This window comes from Condylura cristata, unplaced genomic scaffold (assembly GCF_000260355.1).
Source record: "Condylura cristata isolate star-nosed mole 26May11 unplaced genomic scaffold, ConCri1.0 scaffold00002, whole genome shotgun sequence".
Classification (NCBI taxonomy): domain Eukaryota; kingdom Metazoa; phylum Chordata; class Mammalia; order Eulipotyphla; family Talpidae; genus Condylura; species Condylura cristata.
Window position 1 is genome coordinate 46,736,673 of NW_004567103.1, and position 22,723 is coordinate 46,759,395.

At 34.0% G+C, this 22,723-nt stretch overlaps 1 protein-coding gene across 2 annotated transcripts in view; it reads right to left on the bottom strand.

Annotated features, from left to right (window-relative positions):
• The window catches only part of UBR3 (ubiquitin protein ligase E3 component n-recognin 3 (putative)), a 147,640-nt gene that overhangs the window by 108,830 nt on the left and 16,087 nt on the right, over positions 1-22,723 (bottom strand). For both annotated transcript variants that reach the window (XM_012727393.1, XM_012727390.1), the window contains exons 2-5: positions 12,498-12,637; positions 10,235-10,393; positions 6,967-7,110; positions 6,411-6,460 (exon numbers count right to left, since the gene is read on the bottom strand). In XM_012727393.1, coding sequence (XP_012582847.1) covers positions 6,411-6,460; positions 6,967-7,110; positions 10,235-10,393; positions 12,498-12,637 — 493 coding nt within the window. The remainder of the gene's footprint in view (positions 1-6,410; positions 6,461-6,966; positions 7,111-10,234; positions 10,394-12,497; positions 12,638-22,723) is intronic.

Sequence of the window (22,723 nt, forward strand, 5' to 3'; positions counted from 1 at the left end):
AAAAAAAAAAAAGACAAAATAAAAATTCACAAAGCCACTGTTAGCTGAGATTTTTTTGGCTATAAATCAACTCTACAAGCAAAGCAGAAAAGCTCTAACTTGTCAACTAAAAGTTTAAGGGATAAAAAAAACTGCACATTGTATAATTTGTCAATCAGCCTGTTCTGCTCCCCACTCTGTCTCTGGTGAATCCTCTCACCATCCCTGCACCTCTGGCCTGTACTCCAGTTCTGTATGCATAAATAAATAAATAAATAAATCTTTTTTTAAAAAAATCTGCATATTCATTTGACCCCTGGGACTCCTGCTAACATTCTAGCATAGCTGCTAAAAGATGAACAAAAACCCTTGGGCTTTTTTTTTTTTATATTTATTTATTTATTTATAGAGAACTAGGGTACAGGCCAGAGATGCGGAGGGTGGGAGGAGCCACCAGAGACAGAGTGGTGAGCAGAAAAGGCAGACTGTGGAAGTACACTGCCGAGGGGAGCAGCGGGTGGGTCAGGAGAGGTCTGCCGCGCCATGTGGTCACTTCCGGGGGCATGTGGGCACCTCTGGGGCCATGTGGTCACCTCCGGGACAGGCAGGGATCGAACTCATGCAGAAGTGGCTTAAGCTTCTTAGTACTGTGTTTTAACCCGCTGCGCCATTAGGGAGGGCCCCAAACCTTGGGCCTTTTTAAAGGCACAATATGCTTATACAAAGGTGTTCTATCTTACACTGAATAAGAACATAAATTTTAAAAAGAATAAACAAGTGGCATAAGTATGTATAGCAGAGAGTATTAAATAAGTAAAGCCAAATATTTATAAGGATGTCATACTGAAGTAAAAGTAAAAATCATCCTAGAAGGGAAAGTTGAAATTATATTAAAATTTGTTCAGTAATCCCATGAGCCTGTGGGATAAGGGTATAATAATTACAATTTTTAAGCCCTACCCAGCTCTTCATTTCTAGTTCATCCCTTATTAAATCATTGCTGGTATTTTTAACCATTTCAAGATCTGTATATATATTAAAAAAAAAGTTCCTTGAAAAGAACAAAATGCAGAACACAAATTTAAGGTATTTTTATTAGTGTTTAGGTGGATGAATGGAACTTCTTACATTTTGTCTCTAAGTAGCCACTCTAAAACTCTAACTTGCTTCTTCTAATACCCAGATCCAGATTTTTTTTTTCTATATAGGTCACTGGTCCTAATAAAGAGTTTCCCATTAAGAAATTAAAGTAGGACCTCCCTGGTGACGCAGCGGGTTAAAGCACAGCACTGAGAATCTAAAGCCGCTTCCGCATGAGTTCGACTCCCGCCTGCCCCGGAGGTGATCACATGGTGTGGCAGACCTCTCCTGCTCTCCTCAGCAGTGTACTTCGTTGATCTGCCTGCTCTGTTTCCCACTCTGTCTCTGGTGAAGCCTCTCACTGCCCCTGAGCCTCTGGCCTGTACCCCAGTTCTGTATGCACAAATAAATAAATCTTAAAAAAAAAAAAGTAAAATAAAATAGGGTAACAGATTCCAAGACAGACCTAGCAAAAATTTTAATTTTACTATTTTATTATTAATAAATTCAAAGTATGTTTTGTGCCTTAGGCTGTAATGAATGCTACTAAAGCTTATATTAGTATGTTCCCTTTTATAAAGGTCAACTTTTTAAAAATATTTTATAATCTTAAATATAAGCTTTCAGTCACTTGTCATGCAATGGTAACAACTATTGCACTTAAGGAAAGTTTTAATTATAATGCAAATCCTTAATGGTCATTCTGGCTATGGTGTATTATCATGTTACAGTTTTCCAATAGAGAACTACTACTGAAATATATATGCAAAAATCTGTATCACGTGTTGATATATGTTTAGTTATAAATCACTAGTCATTATCAGATATACAAAAATCTGTATCAAGTGTTGCTATGTTTAGTTATTTATTGATGTAAATCACTATGTATTTAGTTATTTAGTTATGTAAATCACTAGTCATTATTAGATATCAAAAGAACCCAAGGGAAAGAATGGCAAATGTCAATTCTGTTTGTAGAAGTCTGAAAATAGATTTAAAATTCTTTTACCACTCCTCCCTCAAGAAGAAATACACTCTATAATCTGCACAGACCTTAGCAACTCATTCAAATAAAGAGGGCACAGTGGAAGCAATACCTTGTAACTTCCAAGGCTAGCTTAGAGAAAGCTCTATAGCTTCTGCTCTTGGGCTGCTCCTCCTGAAAAATATCAGATACTGGGTAAAAAGTCCAACAACATGAAAACTATCATGCTGGAGGAGCCACATGTAGGAACTCTGGCCAACAGTCCTGTGGACAGTTAGCATCAACTACCACCTCCTAAAGTAAGCCAAATCAAATTTCCATCTCAGCTGAGTCTTCACATGGCTGCAGTTGCAGCCAACAACTAATTGAAATCTATTAGATAAAAAAAGTTAGAACTGCCAGCTGGTCCCAAATTCCAGAGTCATAAAACTTAGGAAAATAATAAAAAAGAGTAATAATAAATCACAAAATTTAGAATGAATTTGCTGCACAGCATTAGTAATAAGCAGTGGTTTATCCACTTTTTAAAAGCCAACTGACAGGACTATTTGACTATTTCCAATCCTACCACTAACTAGATGAAATTGACTAGCCTGAGTGAATCAGTTCATTCTATGTAATTCAGCTTGCTCATCTACAAATAAGACAAAATGTCTCTTGTAGTTCTCAATTTTTATATTATTCAAACTGCTTCCTCTTGCTGTAGTTTTTATATTATATGACTTTTCTAACTCAAGATTTGAAAATGTGCTCAGAACCAAAAAGCAAAAACTTTGTAGTATAAAAATGAATAAATGTAAATATGCTGTTATGCACATATTATTAACACAATCTTAAAATAGAATTTCCTAACTTTATATCATGAAGTCTTTTATGCTGGCTCTGGTAATGGTCTTATCTTTATTATTTTCCATACATTCACTTTTTAAATATGTAGTATGTGACTTATAATCAGAAATAAATACAACATATAAAATTTAAAATGTGCATGCTTAATTCCACATCTTAGAGACTATTTACACATCTGAACAAAAAGAAATATAAGCACTACATCTTAAAATAAAAAACTGGAAATGAAGGAATTATTGGATAAACTATATTCCTCTTTCAAAATAGCACATGAAAAAAAAGAGTACTAACAAAAATGTAACACATTAAGGTATAAATGCAGTTAATAAAAAAGTACACAGAATAGTGTAACATTACTCATATACACATACTATGCATTTCTAAAAACAGTTACTTAATTACAAAGAAAAAGGACTGTGAAGGACATCCAAACTGTTAATTTAATTACCAAGAGTATTCCAGTATGAAATACTGGAAAGGGAAGGGAGAATTCTTATTTTATCTGAATTGCCTGGCAAAACAATAGTGTATTCATGCTTACTTAGATGATCTTTTAATTTAATTTTTAAACATAAACTTCATTAGTTTCAAACCATACTTTATTAAACTACTCTGAAAAGATGAGTAAAAATCCTTTTTATACATAAAACACTATAACAGAAAGCACTCATCAAGAGTATAAATTGTGTGTGACCTATAATAGAACTTCATATATGCTATTTTAATTAATCCTAATATTAAAATGATCACTATCTTGGCTTCACTCATAGTAGGAGTATAAAGAACCAGGGGAGAAAATAATAATAATCATGAACAACTATATACCAGAGACATTTTTTTTTTTTAAAGATTTATTTATTTGTGCATACAGAGCTGGGGTACAGGCCAGAGGCTCAGGGGCGGTGAGAGGCTTCACCAGAGACAGAGTGGGGAGCAGAACAGGCAGATCGACGAAGTACACTGCTGAGGGGAGCAGCGGGCGGGTCAGGAGAGGTCTGCCACGCCATGTGGTCACCTCCGGGGCAGGCGGGAATCGAACTCATGCGGAAGCGGCTTTAGATTCTCAGTGTTGTGCTTTAACCCGCTGCGCCACCAGGGAGGGCCACCAGAGACATTTTATAGGGGTGGAGTGGGAAATGGGATCAAAAATGGTGGGGGGAAGGAAGTAAACTGGACTATGGTGATGGCACAATGGTGATTTGGTGATGGGAAGCCCACAGGGATTACAACTAAGATAGAAAAAGGCACAAAATGATGTAAAAATAAACTATTATATTATTTTTGAAAATCATCACGATCTTCTTAAAGAAATTGATGTTCAAAAGCTAAATAACTGCAAAAAGTAAAGCAACATTGTGAGAGAAGATTCAAACTCACTATTCTCACTGTTCTGATTTTGTAATAATCAGAGCAAGCTGTACATTCATTATATATAAGGCCACACATGTGTCTCCTGGCCTATTTCTTACCCCAGATCTGGTTTTATAAATGCTAAAACAAGTCTGATTTATATGATGCATTTTGTGTGGGAAATATCTGGGATTATAAATATATTTGATCAACCTCAAGAAATGACAGAACCTGCCAAATAACTCAAGAATTAAACACTGCTAATATGATGGCTGCCACATGGCATTAAATGAATTGTAATGCTATTTTGTTTTATTTTCTAGGTGACTCTGACATCACCAAAAGTATGACAGAACAGACTGGTGAAAAGTAAATCATGCAACATTTTTCTTTAATTAAACTGTTTTAACAACAATAACAACAAAAATTCAAACTCAGGTCTGCCTAACTAAAACTCAAGTTTCTCAAAGAGAATACAATACAAATAACATCCCTTCAATCTACTTACAGTTAAACAACTCTATTTCAAATTCTTAAATTTTCAAATATCCAACTAACCCGATTTCTATCCCATTTTGAAAATATGATATGTACATAACCTACAAAAGTACTTGTACTTTAAAAACTTTATTAATAAATATGATTTAAAGATCAGAATCTAAACTACTTTGAAATATACCATTTAAGTATATATCACATGCTCTAAAAGTACATTTTCTCAGCTATTATCACAAAAGTAGTGCGTTATAAGGATAGGTATTAAAGTGAAGTATTCTGAAATTGTCCATCAAAAGTATCTGATGATGTATGATATTCACACTGAGACAATCATAATTAAGAAACAAACAGTTATCCAAACATATTACATACTAATTGCTGAAACAAAGAATTCAGGAGGAATGAACAGAAGAGACAACCTAAGAACAACATACTAGAAGCAATGGTAATGAACAAAGAAAGATCATCTTTCAAATCCTCTGATATTTCCCTAGGCATTACTTAAATATATTCAAAAGGCCCATTTACCTACCCAGCTACACCAAAAGCATCTCCTTCTAGCCTCCTACTATAAATAGTGTTGTTATCACAATACAATATACTATACAGTAAAGTCTCCATTGGAATCCTAATAGCTAATCTGAAGACCTAGGTCAAAACAAAAATGATTGTTATTTTTTCCCCTAGAAAATACCTATGTAAAGTTATAATAAAGTGTTCCATGAAATCATTAAACTAGTTCATCATGGATTGATTTTCTATCGTTTCTATAGGAAATAGATCCAAGACTTTTTCTTGGCTGGCTATAAAGCCATTCATAGTCAATACCTAGCTAGCATTCCTCTTAAAAGGCTACTCTGACTCCCCACAAAAAGTTCTGTTTTTTAAAAAAAGAAAAAAGCAGAACGAATGGTTTATTATCTATCTTCTATGACATCAGAAGAATTAACATTCTTACAAATCATTCTCCTCCCCTAGTGCCAAAATGGAATTATTAGCTCTATTTGACATAGTGTTTATATACTGTTGAAAGTCTATTTTAAAAATGAGCAAGCTGGGCTCTCCCTGGTGGCGTAATGGGTTAAAGAACCCCATGTTGAAGCTCTCCAAAGCCACCCGCAGCAGGAGTTCAATCAGTAGCCAGGTAGTGACCCACATGGCGTGGCAGACCTCTCCTGACACACCTGCTGCTCCCCCCAGCAGTGTATTTCAGTACATCTGCCTGTTCTGCTCCCCACTGTATCTCTGTGAATCTTCTCACCCATACAGCAAAAATGTTAGGTATAACTTAATTATGAGATTAGAAAAGCAGTTACATTTCATATTCTTTTAATAAACTGTTGTAGATGTAACTAAATTTTTTAAAAGATAATCTCACTAAATTATGATGACAGTTTGAGAAAATTTGGGAAACCTTCCTAGAATAAATCTCTTCTATGTCCCATTTCCAAACTGTGGAAAGGGATATCAACCACAAACAAGTACAAATCTAGTTGCCATCTCTGTTTTGTCTTCAAATAGCTGTGATGTTGGCTAAATTATCCCACTCAATGCTTCAGTGTCATTGTCTACAAAAAAAGGAATTCAAACAAGATAATATTCAAGAATGTGCATAGTTCTAAAAGCTTTTAAATTCTATTGTTTAAAAGTTTTATAGTTTAAATCTCACCTCATCTGAAGAATCTAGCTGTCCCAATGTTCCTGCTGCACCAGCAAAACCTTCGGAAAGAAAAAATAAGGTTGCTCTTTACGGTTGTTATATGTTGCTTTATATTAAAATTATTTTGAGACATAATATCAAAAAGCTAAGGTTTGTTATACTGACCCCTCATTCTAACATTTATCTTGACAGAGTTCAACACTTATCTTCTATAAATTTGGGCTTAATATGTTTATATGCCAATAGGAAATCTGCAGTGAAAACCAAGATTTTAATAACCAAAAATAATATTTTTAGTTTTAAGCATGGTTTACTAAAAAATTAAGCTACTAAAGTTTGTTTTATTCTTAAATGATAACTGATACATTTTTCACGAGTTAAAACTAGAGCCTTAGTAAACTAACCAAATGTGATTTTGGAAAAATGCATTCTTAGCTTCTAAATTTTATAACTTATACTACTTTCTTTACAAAGAACATTTTATTTAGATTTCTTTAACTGTGAAGAAAGTTTAAATGTTATTTTAATACAGAGAAGTAACCACTGTCCAAATAAAAATTTATACCTTGAACTGCCAGAGTGCTAGTGCCAGCAGATGGCTCCTGTATACCATATACAAGCTTATCCTCAGGATATGTAAGTCCAGAGCTCTTCAGAGCAATAAGGTATTTTTCCTGACTTTTCTTTGCACAGGCATTTTCTCCAAGACCTAATATTTAAAACAAATTTAAAATCATAAAAAAAAATCCATTCAAAATATTAAGTACAGGACTCTTAGTAACTAAATATACATATATAAAGTAAGTGAATATTTTAATAAAGAGAAATTTTAGAATAAGATCAAAAAAGTTTCAGATAACATTTTTGTGTTATCTGAAATGCCAGAGTGCACACTAAAGCAAATAATGAAATCTACTAAGCAGCTGAGCATCTAAAATATACCCGTAATTATATGCAAGGCACACGAAATTCAAAGATTAATAAGGCATGATTTCTCCTAGCAAGGAAGTTTAAAATTAGTGATAGAGAAAGGCAGATGATGTGGTAAAAGACAACTAAGTAGCAAACTTCACCATGGTGGTTTGACAATTTGTATTCTTCTAATACCCTGCAGCCAGACATACAAAACAGAGTACTTAGGAAAACTTTCCTAAAGAAGATAATACCTGAGTGGAATTTTTCAATATTACAATGGAGACTATACTTAATTCTTATCTTACCAAGTTTTTATTACCACATTTAAGGAATTAAAAGTGTGAGTTCAACAGAACTGTCATTTAAAATACTTATTCCAAATATATTAAATATACTGAAAAGTTTGGGTTCTGAGCACTTCGTGGTAGCACAAAGGGTTAAAGCACAGCACTATGAAGATACTGCAGCACTGCAGGGAGAGTTCAATCTCTGGCCAGCTTTGATCCACATGGTGTCCAAGACCTCTCCTGACCCACCCGCTGCTCCCCTCAGCAGTATATTTCAGTACATCTGCCTGTTCTGCTCCCCACTCTATTTCTAGTAAATCCTCTCAGCCCCTGCACCTCTGGCCTGTACCACAGTTCTGTATGCATAAATAAATAAATCTTTTTAAAAAGAAAGAAAGAAAAGTTTAGGTTCTGAAATTATGTATTCTTTAGAACTTTCACTTTCAGCATTTCAGAAAGTTTACTATTGCCAACTTTTGTTTCATTTTATAGTATTTTTTTTTAGTATGGAGGAACAATAAAAGCAAAACATTGATATATATTTGAGAGTTTTTAAAAGAAAAAAATAATCTCTGTGTGAAAACCAAATTACTATGGCATATACTACCTTCTAAGGGAAATTACTTGTTTTAAATTAAGCTCTTAGTATGTGATTGTAAAAATATATAAGTTAATTTCTTCAGTATTTGCTGAGATTTTTTTTTCTCTTCGAAGTCACAATAATCTCAATAGAACAGCTTAGTTTTGTTTTATAAATCTCTAAGTTCTGTGTAGGTTAGATTGGGGAAAAAAAAGAAAAACCCCAATACTGACATAGAGGAGTGTATTCATCCATAGATGCAAGAAGTCTGATGTTTCAAACTACCACAATTACTTTATAAAGAATAAAGAACTGTTAGAGTCCTATTTAAGAAATGACTAAATTTCTCCTGAATAATAAAAGCCATGTATTCATATGAATAGTGATAGATTAAATTTTTAATCTGAATACCTTTACATTAACAAAATATATTTCATTGATCCTCTCACAATAAACCTAAGAAAAATTAATGTATACTCACCATTTTTATAAGAAAGTGAGGCTGTAAAAATTATTTGGCTAGGGCCCTCCCTGGTGGCCCAGCGGGTTAAAGCACAGCACTGAGAATCTAAAGCCACTTTCGCATGAGTTCGATTCCCACCTGCCCCAGAGGTGACCACATGGCGTGGCAGACCTCTCCTGACCCGCCCGCTGCTCCCCTCTGCAGTGTACTTTGTCGATCTGCCTGTTCTGCTCCCCACTCTGTCTCTGGTGAAGCCTCTCGCCACCCCTGACCCTCTGGCCTGTACCCCAGTTCTGTATGCACAAATAAATAAATCTTTTAAAAAAAAATATTATTTGGCTAACCAATGAGTTAGCAAGCAGTGGCTAGAACTGAAATGAGGCCACAAATTTTAAAGCCTTTTAATAAAAACCTAATGTTAAAATTTTAAAGTTAATTATTGCCGCTTTTTTTTTTTAATTTCAAGAACTTAAAAGAATTTTAGAAATAATAGAATTACCATAAATCACTGGGCACACATTCTTTCAATGATTATGACCCTGCTTTTCTCTTCTCCAAAAGCTGAGAGTTTCTGAACAAGAAACCATTTATAGGTTGGAGAAATAACCTCTCTAGAAATAATTTTATCTCTCTCCAGCTTCATTATCAAAATTCAAATACAAGTTACTATCACCTTTATTCCAGGTTCCAGGTTGAGCTTCTGTTTTTGCGCCTTTTGATCTAAATAGCAAGAATAGATCAAAAGGGGCAAAAACAGAAGCTCAACCTGGAACCTGGAATAATAAAGACAATGAACCAAAAGGACCTACCTAGCCTAACCTGGATCTAGCCTAATGTGATTGCCTTATTCATGCCACTATCCCTTCTACCTTCATTTCATTTCAGTCTTACCAGTCTTTTTCAGAGCTTTTAAAAATGTTCATTCTTACCCATAAATATTACTACATATTGGTCCCTCTAGGTAATGCCTGATTGTGGTAATCTTTATATTTATTCTGTTCAATGGTCTTTGTGCACGTGAGGAATTTTAGTCATGATCTTTTCAAATGTTTTTTCTATCCTATTTCATGCTCTTATCCTCCTGAGCTTCTTCTATATGTATGTTACATCATTTCATTCTGTTTAATATGTCTCTGAGATTTATAGTGTTTTCTAGATTGAATAATATATTGACCTATCTTCAAATTCACTGACCTTCTACTTCCTTTGACCTAATAATAAACTTATTCAGTTAATTTCTCAATTTTATCATAGCACTCTACAATAATTTTCAGTTCAACAATTCATTATGAATACAATATAAATGTATAAATACATTCATACATTATGACTATGTATATTATGTCACCTTAAAAGACAGGAAACCTGTGTTATAGCCCCAACTCCAAAGTAAGTAATTTGTGAGTCTCTAACAGGTCACTTAATTTTTCTGGAGCTCAGTTTCCTCATCCAGAAATACTCAATAATTTCCAGCTTCTAGCAATCTATGAAAAAAAAGCCTGTATTTTATTTATAAGTTCTAAAATACAATTTCTTATGAATATAGTAAGTAAATTTTTACTTTCTCCTAGTTTAATGTTTTACTCACCAGAAGTCAGATCTTTGTAGTTTTGTTGGTTTGTCAAAACCTGAGTAAGAACAGATCGCATTGCTCCTCCCATTTTAGTTAGATCTTCTAAAAAGGAAATCTGAGGTTCCAATAGCTGAAGGACTTTGTTAAGATCTTTTTCTGATGGCACATCAGCTGCTAAAAGAATATTTATATACACACACATATATGTAATTAACTTTCCTTAAAATAATTTAAGAACAACAGTATTTTATTTTTTAAAATTACAGTGACTCACATGACAATAAACTATAATAAAAAGATTAATATATGAAGTCTTTGGAAAGTAGGTATCTACCTAGCACTTAAACTAGGCTAGACTTTCAGAGAAATTCAGTCCTCTGAGAGATTGCTAGAGAAAAGAAATGACTTCCAAATGTATTAAGCATTTAATTTGCGTAAGAAGCATTTAGTTTAAGGACCCTATTCTTCCAAATATATAAATGTAATCATACAGTCATTTCAAAATTAAAAAGTATTTTAAGAAAAGTTAAGCTCACTCCCTAAAATAAAGCAGAACAAATTCAAATAAATTGAGAGTTAATATAAGAATATTAGGACAAAATTATGTCAGCTCTAAATTTAAACCTATGCAGCAAATAACCCATCCTCTGTCATAGTCCAAAAATACAGTCATGTTAGCTGAAGGTCAAAGCAACTAAAATGAAAAATAACTGTTTTCACAAACATGAATGCTTTCACTAAACAATTTTAAAATACTAAGTAAGTTAGGCGTAGTAGAGTTGGAGGGTGAAAGAAAAACTTGGACAACAACTGAAAAAAGATATTTAAAAGGAAAAGAGATGTTTTACATAAATTGTGATCTAAAAGGAAGAAGTGAATGAAGAGATTTAGCATTTAACTATAACTGATTTAAAGAAGAATGCACAAAAGGGAGTCAACAGGGAGCTGGTGTGTCCAGGAAAGAAGACATCAATTTCATTCAACATTTACTCAGCATCTATAGTTAGAAGCAAAACTAAGTGAGGCATAATTTCTACCACCTAAGTACTCATAAACTAGTTCAAAGATAATCCAATACACTTGAATTCTTAGCAGTAAACTTAATGTAGCATACACATGATTTTTAATGATGCACATCTGAAGCTTAAAAGTTACAATGAATGTTACTGCAAAAATCATCATAACAAAAAAGACAATCTAGAGTTAATAAAACTCTGGATAAATATAAGTCCTTTGGACCCAAACTAAAAAATCTTACTTACACAGTAAAAAATTAATGCTACATTGTTAGTCATCTTTATAATGTACCTAGTAAATTATAGAGTAACTTATTAATTTAAATTATACTTATCTTGTTTTCCAAGTGCTCGTAATGGTTTGAAAATTATATGTGAAATGAGAAATGCAACACAAGACAATTGCTGTATCACCAGATGTCTGAGCTTCCATTACCTTAGATCAGATAATCTTGTGTTCTTTAATTTTAAACAGTGATCTCTACATAAAGTAATGCAGTAATTTCTTTTTGCACAAATGGGAAATATAAATGTGGAGTACAAGTTACACAGAGAGGAAAATTTGCAATCCTTTAAATGTAAAGTATCATTAGAATGGAAAAAATCATCATAAAAAAAATCTGTTTCTTCTATTCATAAATGATACCTGTAATTCACAAAATCAGACTGAGAACAGTAATAAATGACTCTTAAGTGCAAATACTTCATTAACATATATTAGTTAAGACTGCTATTGACTCCTGAAAAGAATATCTGTAATGTGCATGTTTCATTTCTCAATATTAACACAATTCTTATACCCCTAAATCTATCAGTAACACAGTGAATAACTGGACCCTCTCATAAATTTTATCATTAAAGGAGAATAAAAACATATAGAGATCTTTGAGAAGTAAGGTTAGTCAAATGGTTTGTCAGTTAAAAATCCAAGTTAAATTCAAACATTGCTAGGACTTCTTAATTCTGCTCTATCATACAGAATTGCAAACCCATAATATGAGCATTTCTTCATCTGCAAAAGGTCAAGTAAATTTGACCAAAAACATCTATTCTCTAAAGAGCAGAAAGTACAAAGTTATGCCTATTCCAAGGTAATTATGAGAATATATAATTGATATTTCATCTATACTTCATGGTCATCTCATAAAGTGTTAAAAAAAGTGTTAAACATAATGTCTGGAAAAAATTCACCACATTGTTAATGCTCAACTTTTTACTTTGAAACTTAAAAAGCGTACTAACAATGAGTGGATTACACATACCTGGTTCATTATAGCCTTCTCTTAAGTACTGAATAAGACAAAAAATAAATCTTGGAAGAACAAATTCAGACATCATCAATAAGTCTTTGGGAACACAGGGAATATTAGAACTTGATTTAATCTGATGTCTTTTGCAAAATCTGTAATATGAAAAAGAAAAAAAGTAATGTCTAATTTGCCAAGAAAATATTACTTTTAATTACAATATCAATAACTGAATATTAGATAATATTGAAGCCAATGTATTATTTTTTATAATTTTATAGCTTATAAAAATTATATTTTTACAATATAATTTTAATCAATTTAAATTAATAATGGCACTTTGGGATATTTCTTCCTAATAAAATAATGTAACGGCTAAGTTCCAACTATAATACAAAAAGAAAATCTCATTACAGGGTTTATATATTTTACCTGCAATCTATTACTTTAAATGCTACCACATTGCTTCTTCCCTTTATAAGCCAGTTAAGTACATACTGGTCATCTCCTAAGAACATACATATTCCATTTCTTAACTGGTTCTAACTTAATGTATTAAATAAGTGATATAATACTTGAAGGTTATTTGACAAGTTTATACATGTTTAAGTATATACAACCCTTCAAATTTTGTTACTACTTCAAGTATGACTGGTGTGCCTAAGCAAAAATGACTAAATTATTCTATAGTCACATTATAATAATCACAATAGTTATTTTGTGACTGAACATAAAATAATCACATGCAAAATGCCTAGAAATAAAATTATTAGGAAGGATGCAGAGACTATTTTAACTAAAAATCATAAAAGACCTGAACAGCGAAATGCAACATTCCCAAATGGAAAAGCCAAATTTTCACCAAATTTGCAAGTTTCACCAAATTTGCATTTAGACATAAATTCTATTGGAATTAATCACAAACTAAGTCCAAAGTTCAAATGGAAGAGCATATGTATGAAAAAAGGTAAAACTTTAAAATAAAAGTTTTCATTAATAATTATTTTTTAACACCTGTGTATGTTTGAAAAATTCTGATAACAAGAAATGATTTTTTTCATCGTGCAGATTAGGAGATTCATTTTACTAACCCACTATTGGCAAACAGGTTCAGAAACTTTTGTTATCAAAGACATAGAAGTGTAAAAAATCCAGTTTTGGTGACATTTTGACAATACCTATTAATACAATGATGCTCATTATAGGACATTTTACAATGTAAAATGACTAGAAGCAAAACAGGGATTCAGCAATAAAGGCTAAACAAATTAAGGTAGATCCATAAAATATTCTGCATTTGTTAAAGAATGAAGCTGATCATCAGGTACTGTAGTAGAATATCTAAGGGGAAAGTTAAATAAGAATTGCATAGTAGTAGGTACATTATAATTTCTTTAATCAATAAAATTTTAGAGAAAGAAGAGGAAAGAACAGGCTAATATATATATATATATATAGATATAGATATAGATATTTCCTTCTTATATATATATATAAGAAGGAAAATAGAGAAACATATACCAAACTCAGAGTGGCATATGGCATACTTTCACATCCTACATTAATTCCGCTTGTAATGTTCGAATTGTTTATAATAAACATATGTGTATAAAAATTAAATCAAAACCAAAACAAACTGCAAATTTTATCATTCATTTGCATTCACTTGATTTAGTTCCACAATTAAAAGCAAACCTTTTTGATTATGAACCTCCTTGAGAATCTAAGGGAAGTCACAACTCTTTCTTAAGAAAAACATAAACATACAAAATAAAACATTTAGAGAGTAAAAATTCTGCTTAAGTCTACTAAGCCTTTAGGTAGAGCCTCCAACTGTTAAATTAACAGTTTACAGGATAAAGATTGGGATTTCCTAAATCCTCAAGGCAGACAAACCAGCTGGGTCATTTTCCATAAATACCATTTTAAGAAAAGGAAGTATTTACTTTAAAATCTAAAGTGTAATTTAAAAGCAAATATGAGTTCAAGAACTTTTAGTTGTGGCATGCAAAAATCTCAAGGAAATTTAAACTGCTCCCATTTCTATTTTTTAAAACCTATGAAGATTTAAAAAAAGAGTCAAAAAAAAAGAGAGAGAGAGAGTCTAGTCTGTGTGACAGTGACAGTGGGACTAGTGGTAATCTAAGATAATTTAAATAGAGTACATATGAGGAGAAATATGAAAGAGAAAGAAATGGATGAGCAAAGAATAGAAAAACATAGTACGGCACAACGAATGAAACTTTCAATGAAAAATGTGACTACAGAAAAGCAGTCAGAGAGAAGGACTAAGGAAAGGAGAGCATAGAAAGAGCTCAGGTATTTTCTAGGTAGGAAAGAAATGAATTCAAAACAACTATGGGACACGAAGTGAAGAACAATTTGAACAGAGTGTCAAGTGACAACAAGGAGTGAAATTTCAACCTGGAACTAATCCCAAAGGACAGCAATAAAGTTCTAAGCAAACCAGGGACTGCGGTTACCAGAGTGTATCATATGGCTATAGATTGGGAAAAATTAATAGATAAAAAACTAAAGAACTAAGCTCTGTGATCTACTTTAAATAAATGAAGGACTGTCTGATATGGATGTAACATACCATAAGATAGATAAACAAAATTACAAAATTGATTTTCCTATTACTGGCTTCTCTTATGAAGCAAATAGTTAGTAAAGACTTAATTGATTAATGTCATTTCAATTAAAGAATAACCATGAATCCATTTAATAATTTCAGTCAGACATGTATTTTTTGAGAACTACTATATGCCTGGACTTAATCCGGAAGAACAAAGGGAACTTGTTTCTCATGGAGCTAACTTTTTACTAAGTTGAAGAGAAGGGGAAAAAAATGAAACAAAGTGTAATAAAATAAAATGAATATGAATATAAGCTATAAGAAAATAATCTAACAACATGATTTGCAGAGGTATTTACTACACTTGTAAGGAAAGGTGTTTCTAAAGAGTTAATATTTAGGCTACAGAGCAAAAGACAAGGAGACTGGCTAAGAATTCAGGCACAGCATATTTTCAGCAGACCTAACAAATGCAACTGTACATAAAAAGGACACTAAAGATCTTTCCACAAGTCAATGAAAAACAAGCTTTCTAGACAATAGGGTTCCAAAGAAAATATGAGGCAGGAGTATCATATTCACATTAGAAGTTCACAGGTCACAGAAATTTTCTTCAAAGAACCTAACAGTTTTGAATGATTAAAAGGGGTAACTATGCCTTAGTAGAGACAGAATGTTATGATAATACTAGAATACTTAAATAGAATTACAGAAACAGTTGATAAAATGAGCACTCCAAATTTTACTTCACTTCAACTTTTAAATATGTTTCATTAAGCTTCTGTACAGAAAAAGAGACAGCAGCCAAAATGAAGAGCACCCAAATGAATGGGAGAAAATATTTGTACACCATACATCTGATAAGGTGTTGAGATAAAAGATCTATAAAGAGCTTACATAACTCAACAAGAAAAAGCAAACAACCCAATCAAAAAATAGGCAGAAGTGGGACTCCCTGGTGGCACAAGGATTAAGCACAGCACTATGAAGCTATCCATAGCCACTGTAGCACAATATCCATCCCCAGGGAGGGGATATCCTGTCTGGACTGCTGCTCCCCTCAGCAGTGTATTTCAGTGCATCTGCCTGTTCTGCTCCCCACTGTCTCTGGTGGATCCTCTCATCCCCCATACCTCTGGCCTATACCTCAGTTTTTGTATACATAAATAAATCTTAGGGGAAAAAAAGGTTTTTATTTGTAACTGGGGTACAGGCCAGAGTTCAGGGGCAGTTAGAGGATTCACCAGAGACAGAGTGGGAGCAAAACAGGCAGATCAAGGAAGTACACTGCTGAGGGGAGCAGCAGGTGGATCAGAAGATGTCTGTCTCGCCATGGGGATCTCCTCCCTTGGTGGGCAGGGACTGCCATTGCCGGCAGGGGTCGAACTCATGCAGAAGTGGCTTTAGTTTGTTAGTGCTGTACATTTTTAACCCACCGTGCCACCAGGGCGGGCCCAATAACTCTTTTTTATTTTTTATTAAAAAGTTTATTTTTACATCATTTTTCACATTTTTTTTTCATCTAAATTGTAATCCCCACGGGTTTCCCATCACCAAATCACCCCTGTGCCACCACCATAGTCCCGTGCATTTCCCTCCCTAACACCCCCCCTTTTTTGATCCCATTCCCCACTCCACCCCCACAGAATGTCTCTGGTCTATGGTTGTTCATTATTTTTGTTATTTTCTCGCCTGGTCCATTATACTCCTGCTATGAGTGAAACCATCCGGTATTTTTCTTTCTCTTTCTGGCTTATCTCACTAAGCATGATCTTTTCCAGCTCCATCCACCAATAACTCTTTTTTTTTAAATAGGCAGAAGAGCTCAACAGCTACTTCTCCAAAGAATAAATGCAAATGGCCAACATGCATATGAAAAAATATTCAACATCATTTATCAGGGAAACACAAATCAAAACCAAAATTAGATCTTACTTGTGAAAGAATGGTCCATATTTAAAAAACTGGAAACAACTAATGTGGTCACTGCTAGTGGGAATTCAAACTGATCTAGTCACTATGGAAAGCTGTGTGGAAGTTCCTCAAAATAATAAAAATGGATCTACCATATGACCCATCAATTCCACTCCTAGATACCTACCCAAAGGACGCAAAAGGAAACTTGTACTCCTATGTTTATTACAACACTATATTTACAATAGCTAAAATGTGGAATAACCTAAATGCCCCAAGACAAACAAATGGATTAAGAAGTATGTATGGATTTGTACATGTGTATATACATGCTTACATACACATACACACAATGGAATACTATTCAACAATCAGAAAAGATAAACTGCCATTTGCAGCAATGTGGATAAAGCTAGAATTATGTTAAGCAAAATGAATGAGGAGAGAAAAGCTAAATATCAAATAGTCCACTGATATGTGAAATATAGAGAAGCCAAACAAAGTGTCAGGAAAAACAAACAAGACAAAACTTGAAGGCTGACCATAGATCTGAGGCATAACAGCAGGGAAGGAGGAGGGAGAAGGTTCAAAACAGGGGAGGGAAGAGTACAAAGGACTGTGGTGACATGCCATGGTGATGAAAGAACCAAAAGGACTACACCAGAGATAAGAAAACAAATTCTATCAAAAAATTAGTAACACTGTAAGAAAAAAAATAAATATAACTAATTTTTAAATGTTCATTTAAGCACAATTAACAAAAAATTGCCCAGAAGATGATTGTGCAGCCAATAGAATATCAAAAACTGACGCCCATGCAGCGACCAACAGATCAAAAAAGAAAACATTATCAGTATCATAAAAACTCTCCTTATGTCTTCTCTGATTAAAATCCAATTTAAATGACTAAGCGGAATTCATGAACTTTTGAGAGAAGTGAAAGGTGAAGGGCAGGACTGGACAAGAGGAATGAGGGGGAAAGAAACAGGACTCTGGTGGTCCATCTAGAAATTACTGAAACTTTTTTGTGGGATAGCAAGGCAAGGGGAAGAAAGTAATTACTAGATGGAATAATGAAGATTGAAGAACTATGAAGATACTTAAGAAAAGAATTTTCAAATTGTATCTAAATAAAAGAGATAAGTTGGAAAATGGTCTCTATCAAAATAAAATATTGTAATTCCAATAATACCAATAGTTTAAAGAAACAATCAATGAAAATATCAAAAGCAGGTTTCATTTAAATAATCCCACCGAGGAGAAGCAGTTGGCCAAGGAGCAACTTACCAAGGGTGATTAAGAACCTACCCAATGATAAAGTCCAGCCACATATAATAACCAATAAAGGAAAACAACCCCACCCAACCAGAGCTAATTGAGGACCCTAGCCAATGGCCTACCTTGTATGAAGTCCAGTTAGCAGCTTCTGTCAGCAGTTAGCATAGTTCAGTCAGCATTCACTCAACTATAGAACCCAACAGTGGGCTCCTTCTGACCTCCTAGCACAAGCAGTGGCCCTACCCAAACAGAAAATCTGACATCAAGTGCTATAAATCTGACATCAAATGGATAATACAGCTGGCCTACTAGAATCCCTGATTAGGCTTTCTCTACTGAAATGAAACTATAAAAGGTAAAAGAAGGGCCCTCCCTGGTGACACAGCGGGTTAAAGCACAGTACTGAGAAGCTAAAGCCACTTCCACATGAGTTCGATCCCTGGCCAGGGAAGTGACCCATATGGCATGGCAGACCTCTCTTGACCCACCCACTGCTCCCCTCAGCAGTGTACTTTGTCAGTCGGCCTGTTCTGCTCCCCACTCTGTCTCTGGTGAATCCTCACACCACCTCTGCACCTCTGGCCTGTACCCCAGCTCTGTATGCATAAATAAATAAATCTTTAAAAAAAAAAAGGGTAAAAGAAATACTTCCTCCACTTTCTCAAATGCACAGATACCACATGAGGATAAAAGAATTAAGAATCAAGTACACAAAACAGCACCAAAGAAAACTAATTAAGATCTAATACTGCGCCTGAAGGAATGGAGATCTATAAATGAATGCCAAAAATATTAAGAAATTTCCCTTAAAGAATTTCTGTAAACTCTAAGAAAATAAATAAGTAAAAACAGTGAAAAAAACATGAACAAAATTAGTCCAATAAATAGCAGCCATTAGTAAGGAACAAAATCATAGAAATCATAGAACTGTAGAATACAATGATAGCACTAAAAATTTCAATAGCAGACTTCATCATGCCAAAAAATCAGTGATCATTTGAAATCCTAGTTAGAAAAAGGAAAAAAGAATGACAAAGAGTAAGGAAATCATACACTATCCCCATATGGGACACCATTCAAAGAAATAACATACACATTATGGAAACTGTGGAAGAGAGTAAGACAGAAAATCAATTTAAAGAAATATAGCTAAAAATTTCCCAAATTGGCCACAGTAATGGAAATCCAGTTTCATAAAGCCCCAAAGTCCCTAAATAGGTTGAGCCAAAAAGAGAATCACTGAGACACACTGTAATTAAATTATCAAAGATTATCCTCTACTAAAGGGCTCCAATCTGCTCCCCATTCGAAGGAAAGCAGTTCCAAAAGACAGACCTTCACCCTTTGCCCCTTAAGAATGAGCAGGAAATAAACAGAGGAAGATATTGTCATTACTCAGGTAGTTACAACACCTCATCATTGTCCATTTAGTCCCTGTTCTGCTCCTGAGTTTTTTTATTTTTCAGCCAAAACCAGAAAGCCATTCAAAACACCAAAGATGGAAGTAAAAATAAATAAATAAATAAATCAAAAATAATTAAAGCCACAAACTTATTACTATAGTAAAAGGCACAATCAAAGGCATCTTGACAGATGCACTCAAAACCAAATAAGAAAGGAAAAAGTGATGTGAATACAATTCCTGGAAATTGCACCCATTTCTTTGAAATCCAGTTTACCTAGACCCTTTTAAGTCTTCACCCCCAATTGGCTCTTTGGTTATAACTCACTGCTTCTCCCATTTTGGGGATGTAGTCATTGAGACAAAGTCCACCATCAACTCAGATTGCAAGCTCCCAATTAAATCTCATTTTCCCCCAACAACTCTTATCTCTCCAGTTTCAACTTTCAAGCTGCTAGCAGCCACATTCTGACTCTAGTAACAGAAATAAAACGTATCAAAAGATACTATTATAAACAATATACACCAACGAATTGGACAGCCTAGAAAAAAACATAAATTCCCAGAAACATACAATCAACAAAACTGAATCAAGGAAGAAGCAGAAAACCTGAACAGAAGAATAAAAAATAAGATTGAATCAGTAATAAAAAAGCCTTCTATCCAAGATATGTCTAGGACCAAATATGCTTTACCTTATGAATTCTACCAAACACTTAAAGATTAACATACATGTTTTACACACTTCAAATGCTGAAAAAGAGGGAATACTTCTAAACTCACTTTCCAAGGCCAGCATTACCCTAATATGAAAGGCTGATAAGAACACTAATAAAGAAAACTATGGGCCAATATTCCTAACAAATGGTGTAAAAATTCCCAACAAAATTCTAACAGACTAAATTTAATGGGACATTAAGAGATCATGGACCATATCCAAGAGGCATTTATCCCTCAGATGCGAGAATTGAACAACATACACAAATCAATGTTAATGAAATGAATGATAAAAATCATGACAATTTCGGCCCTCCCTGGTGGCGCAGCGGGTTAAAATACAGCACTAAGAAGTTTGAGCCACTTCCGCATGAGTTCGATTCCCGCCTGCCCCGGAGGAGATCCACATGGTGCAGCAGACCTCTCCTGACCCGCCGGCTGCTCCCCTCAGCAGTGTACTTCGTCGATCTGCCTGTTCTGCTCCCCACTCTGTCCCTGGTGAATCCTCTCACCCTCCGCATCTCTGGCCTGTACCTCAGTTCTGTGTGAATAAATAAATAAATCTTTAAAAAAAAAAAAATCATGACAATTTCAACAGACAAAATTTCATGTATTTTTTTTAAATTCTCAACAAATTGAGCATAGAGGTAATACATCTCAACATAATAAAAGCCATATATGACAAGCCCTCAACTAACAAACTCATTAGTAAAATGCTGAAAACTTTCCTTCTAAGGTCAGGTACAAGACAAGGGTGCCTACTCTCATCACTTGTATTCCACATAGCATTGGGGGTTCTTTTCAGAGAAAAAAGGCAAGAAAACTAAGAGAAAGGTGTCTAAAACAGAAAGGAAGAAATAAAATAATCTGTTTACAGATGACATTATTTTACATATAGAAAACCCTAAAGAGCCCACCAAAAAAAAAAAATAATTAGGTACAGGATACAAAATCAGCATACAAAATTCAACTGTGTTTTTATATACTAACAATGAAATATATAAGAGAAAAATTAACAAAGCCATCCCATTTTCAACAGCATTAAAGAACAATAAAATACTTGGAAATAAATTCAACCAAGGAAGTGAAAGATCTATGAAATGAAAACTATTAAAAAGAAATTATAGACATCACAAATAAATGTTATGAATGGGTAGGATTAATATTGCTAAAATGCTGACGCTACCCAAAGCAATCTATAGATTTAATATTCCTAACAAAATTCAATGTTATTTTTCACAGAAACAGGAAAAACAATCCTAAAATTCATATGGAACTACAAAGTGCCTCAAAGATTCAAAGCAGTCTTGAGAAAGAAGAGTGAGGTATAGGCATCATACTTCCTGATTTCAAACATTATTAGAGTTACAGTAATCAAAACAGAATAGCATTGGCATGAAAACAGAAATCAGTGGAAAAAAAGATACCTTGGAAATAAACTTACGCATATATATATATATGCTTAGTTAATATTTGACAACAGAGTCAACATACCCAATGTGTAAAGGTTAATCTCTTCAATAAATGGTGTTGAGAAAATTAGATATTCACATGTCAAAGGATGTAACTGGATTCCTATCTTACCATTAACAGAAATTAACTCAAAGTGGTAAAAGACTTACATGTTAGATCTAAAGCTATAAAGCTCCAAGAAGAAAGCACAGAGAAAAAGCTTGATATTGCTCTTAGCAGTAATTTTGTATTTAACAACAAAAACAACTAAGTGGACATAACTAAAAAGCTTATGTATAGCAACACAAACCATCAACAAATGAAAAGGCAACCTAAGGAAGGGAAGAATGGAACTGTAAACCATGTACCTTGATAATTCCCAAAATATATAACAATCTAATACAATTTACTTTAAAAAAAAAATCTGGTCAAGAAAAAAAAAGGTGGGGTGGAAAAAAAAAAAGATGTGTTTCCAAAGACAAATAGCCAACAGGTAAATGAAAACATACTCAACATCACAATGGGGTAAAGCACAGCCTATGAAGCAATCCACAGCAAATGCAGCATGAGTAGATCCCTGACCAGGAAGGTGACCCACATGGTGTGGCAGACCTCTCCTGACCCACTTGATGCTCCCCTCAGCAGTCTTTTTCAGTACATCTGCCTGTTCTGCTCCCCACTCTTGTCTCTAGTGCATTCTCTTACCCATCCCCCACCTCCAGCCTGTACAGCAGCTCTGTATGCATAGATAAATAAATCTTTAAAAAAAAACAGTATGGCCCTCCCTGGTGGCGCAGCGGGTTAAAGCACTGCACTGAGAAGCTGAAGCCACTTCCGCATGAGTTCAAATCCCGCCTGCCCCGGAGGAGACCACATGGCGCGGCAGACTTCTCCTGTCTC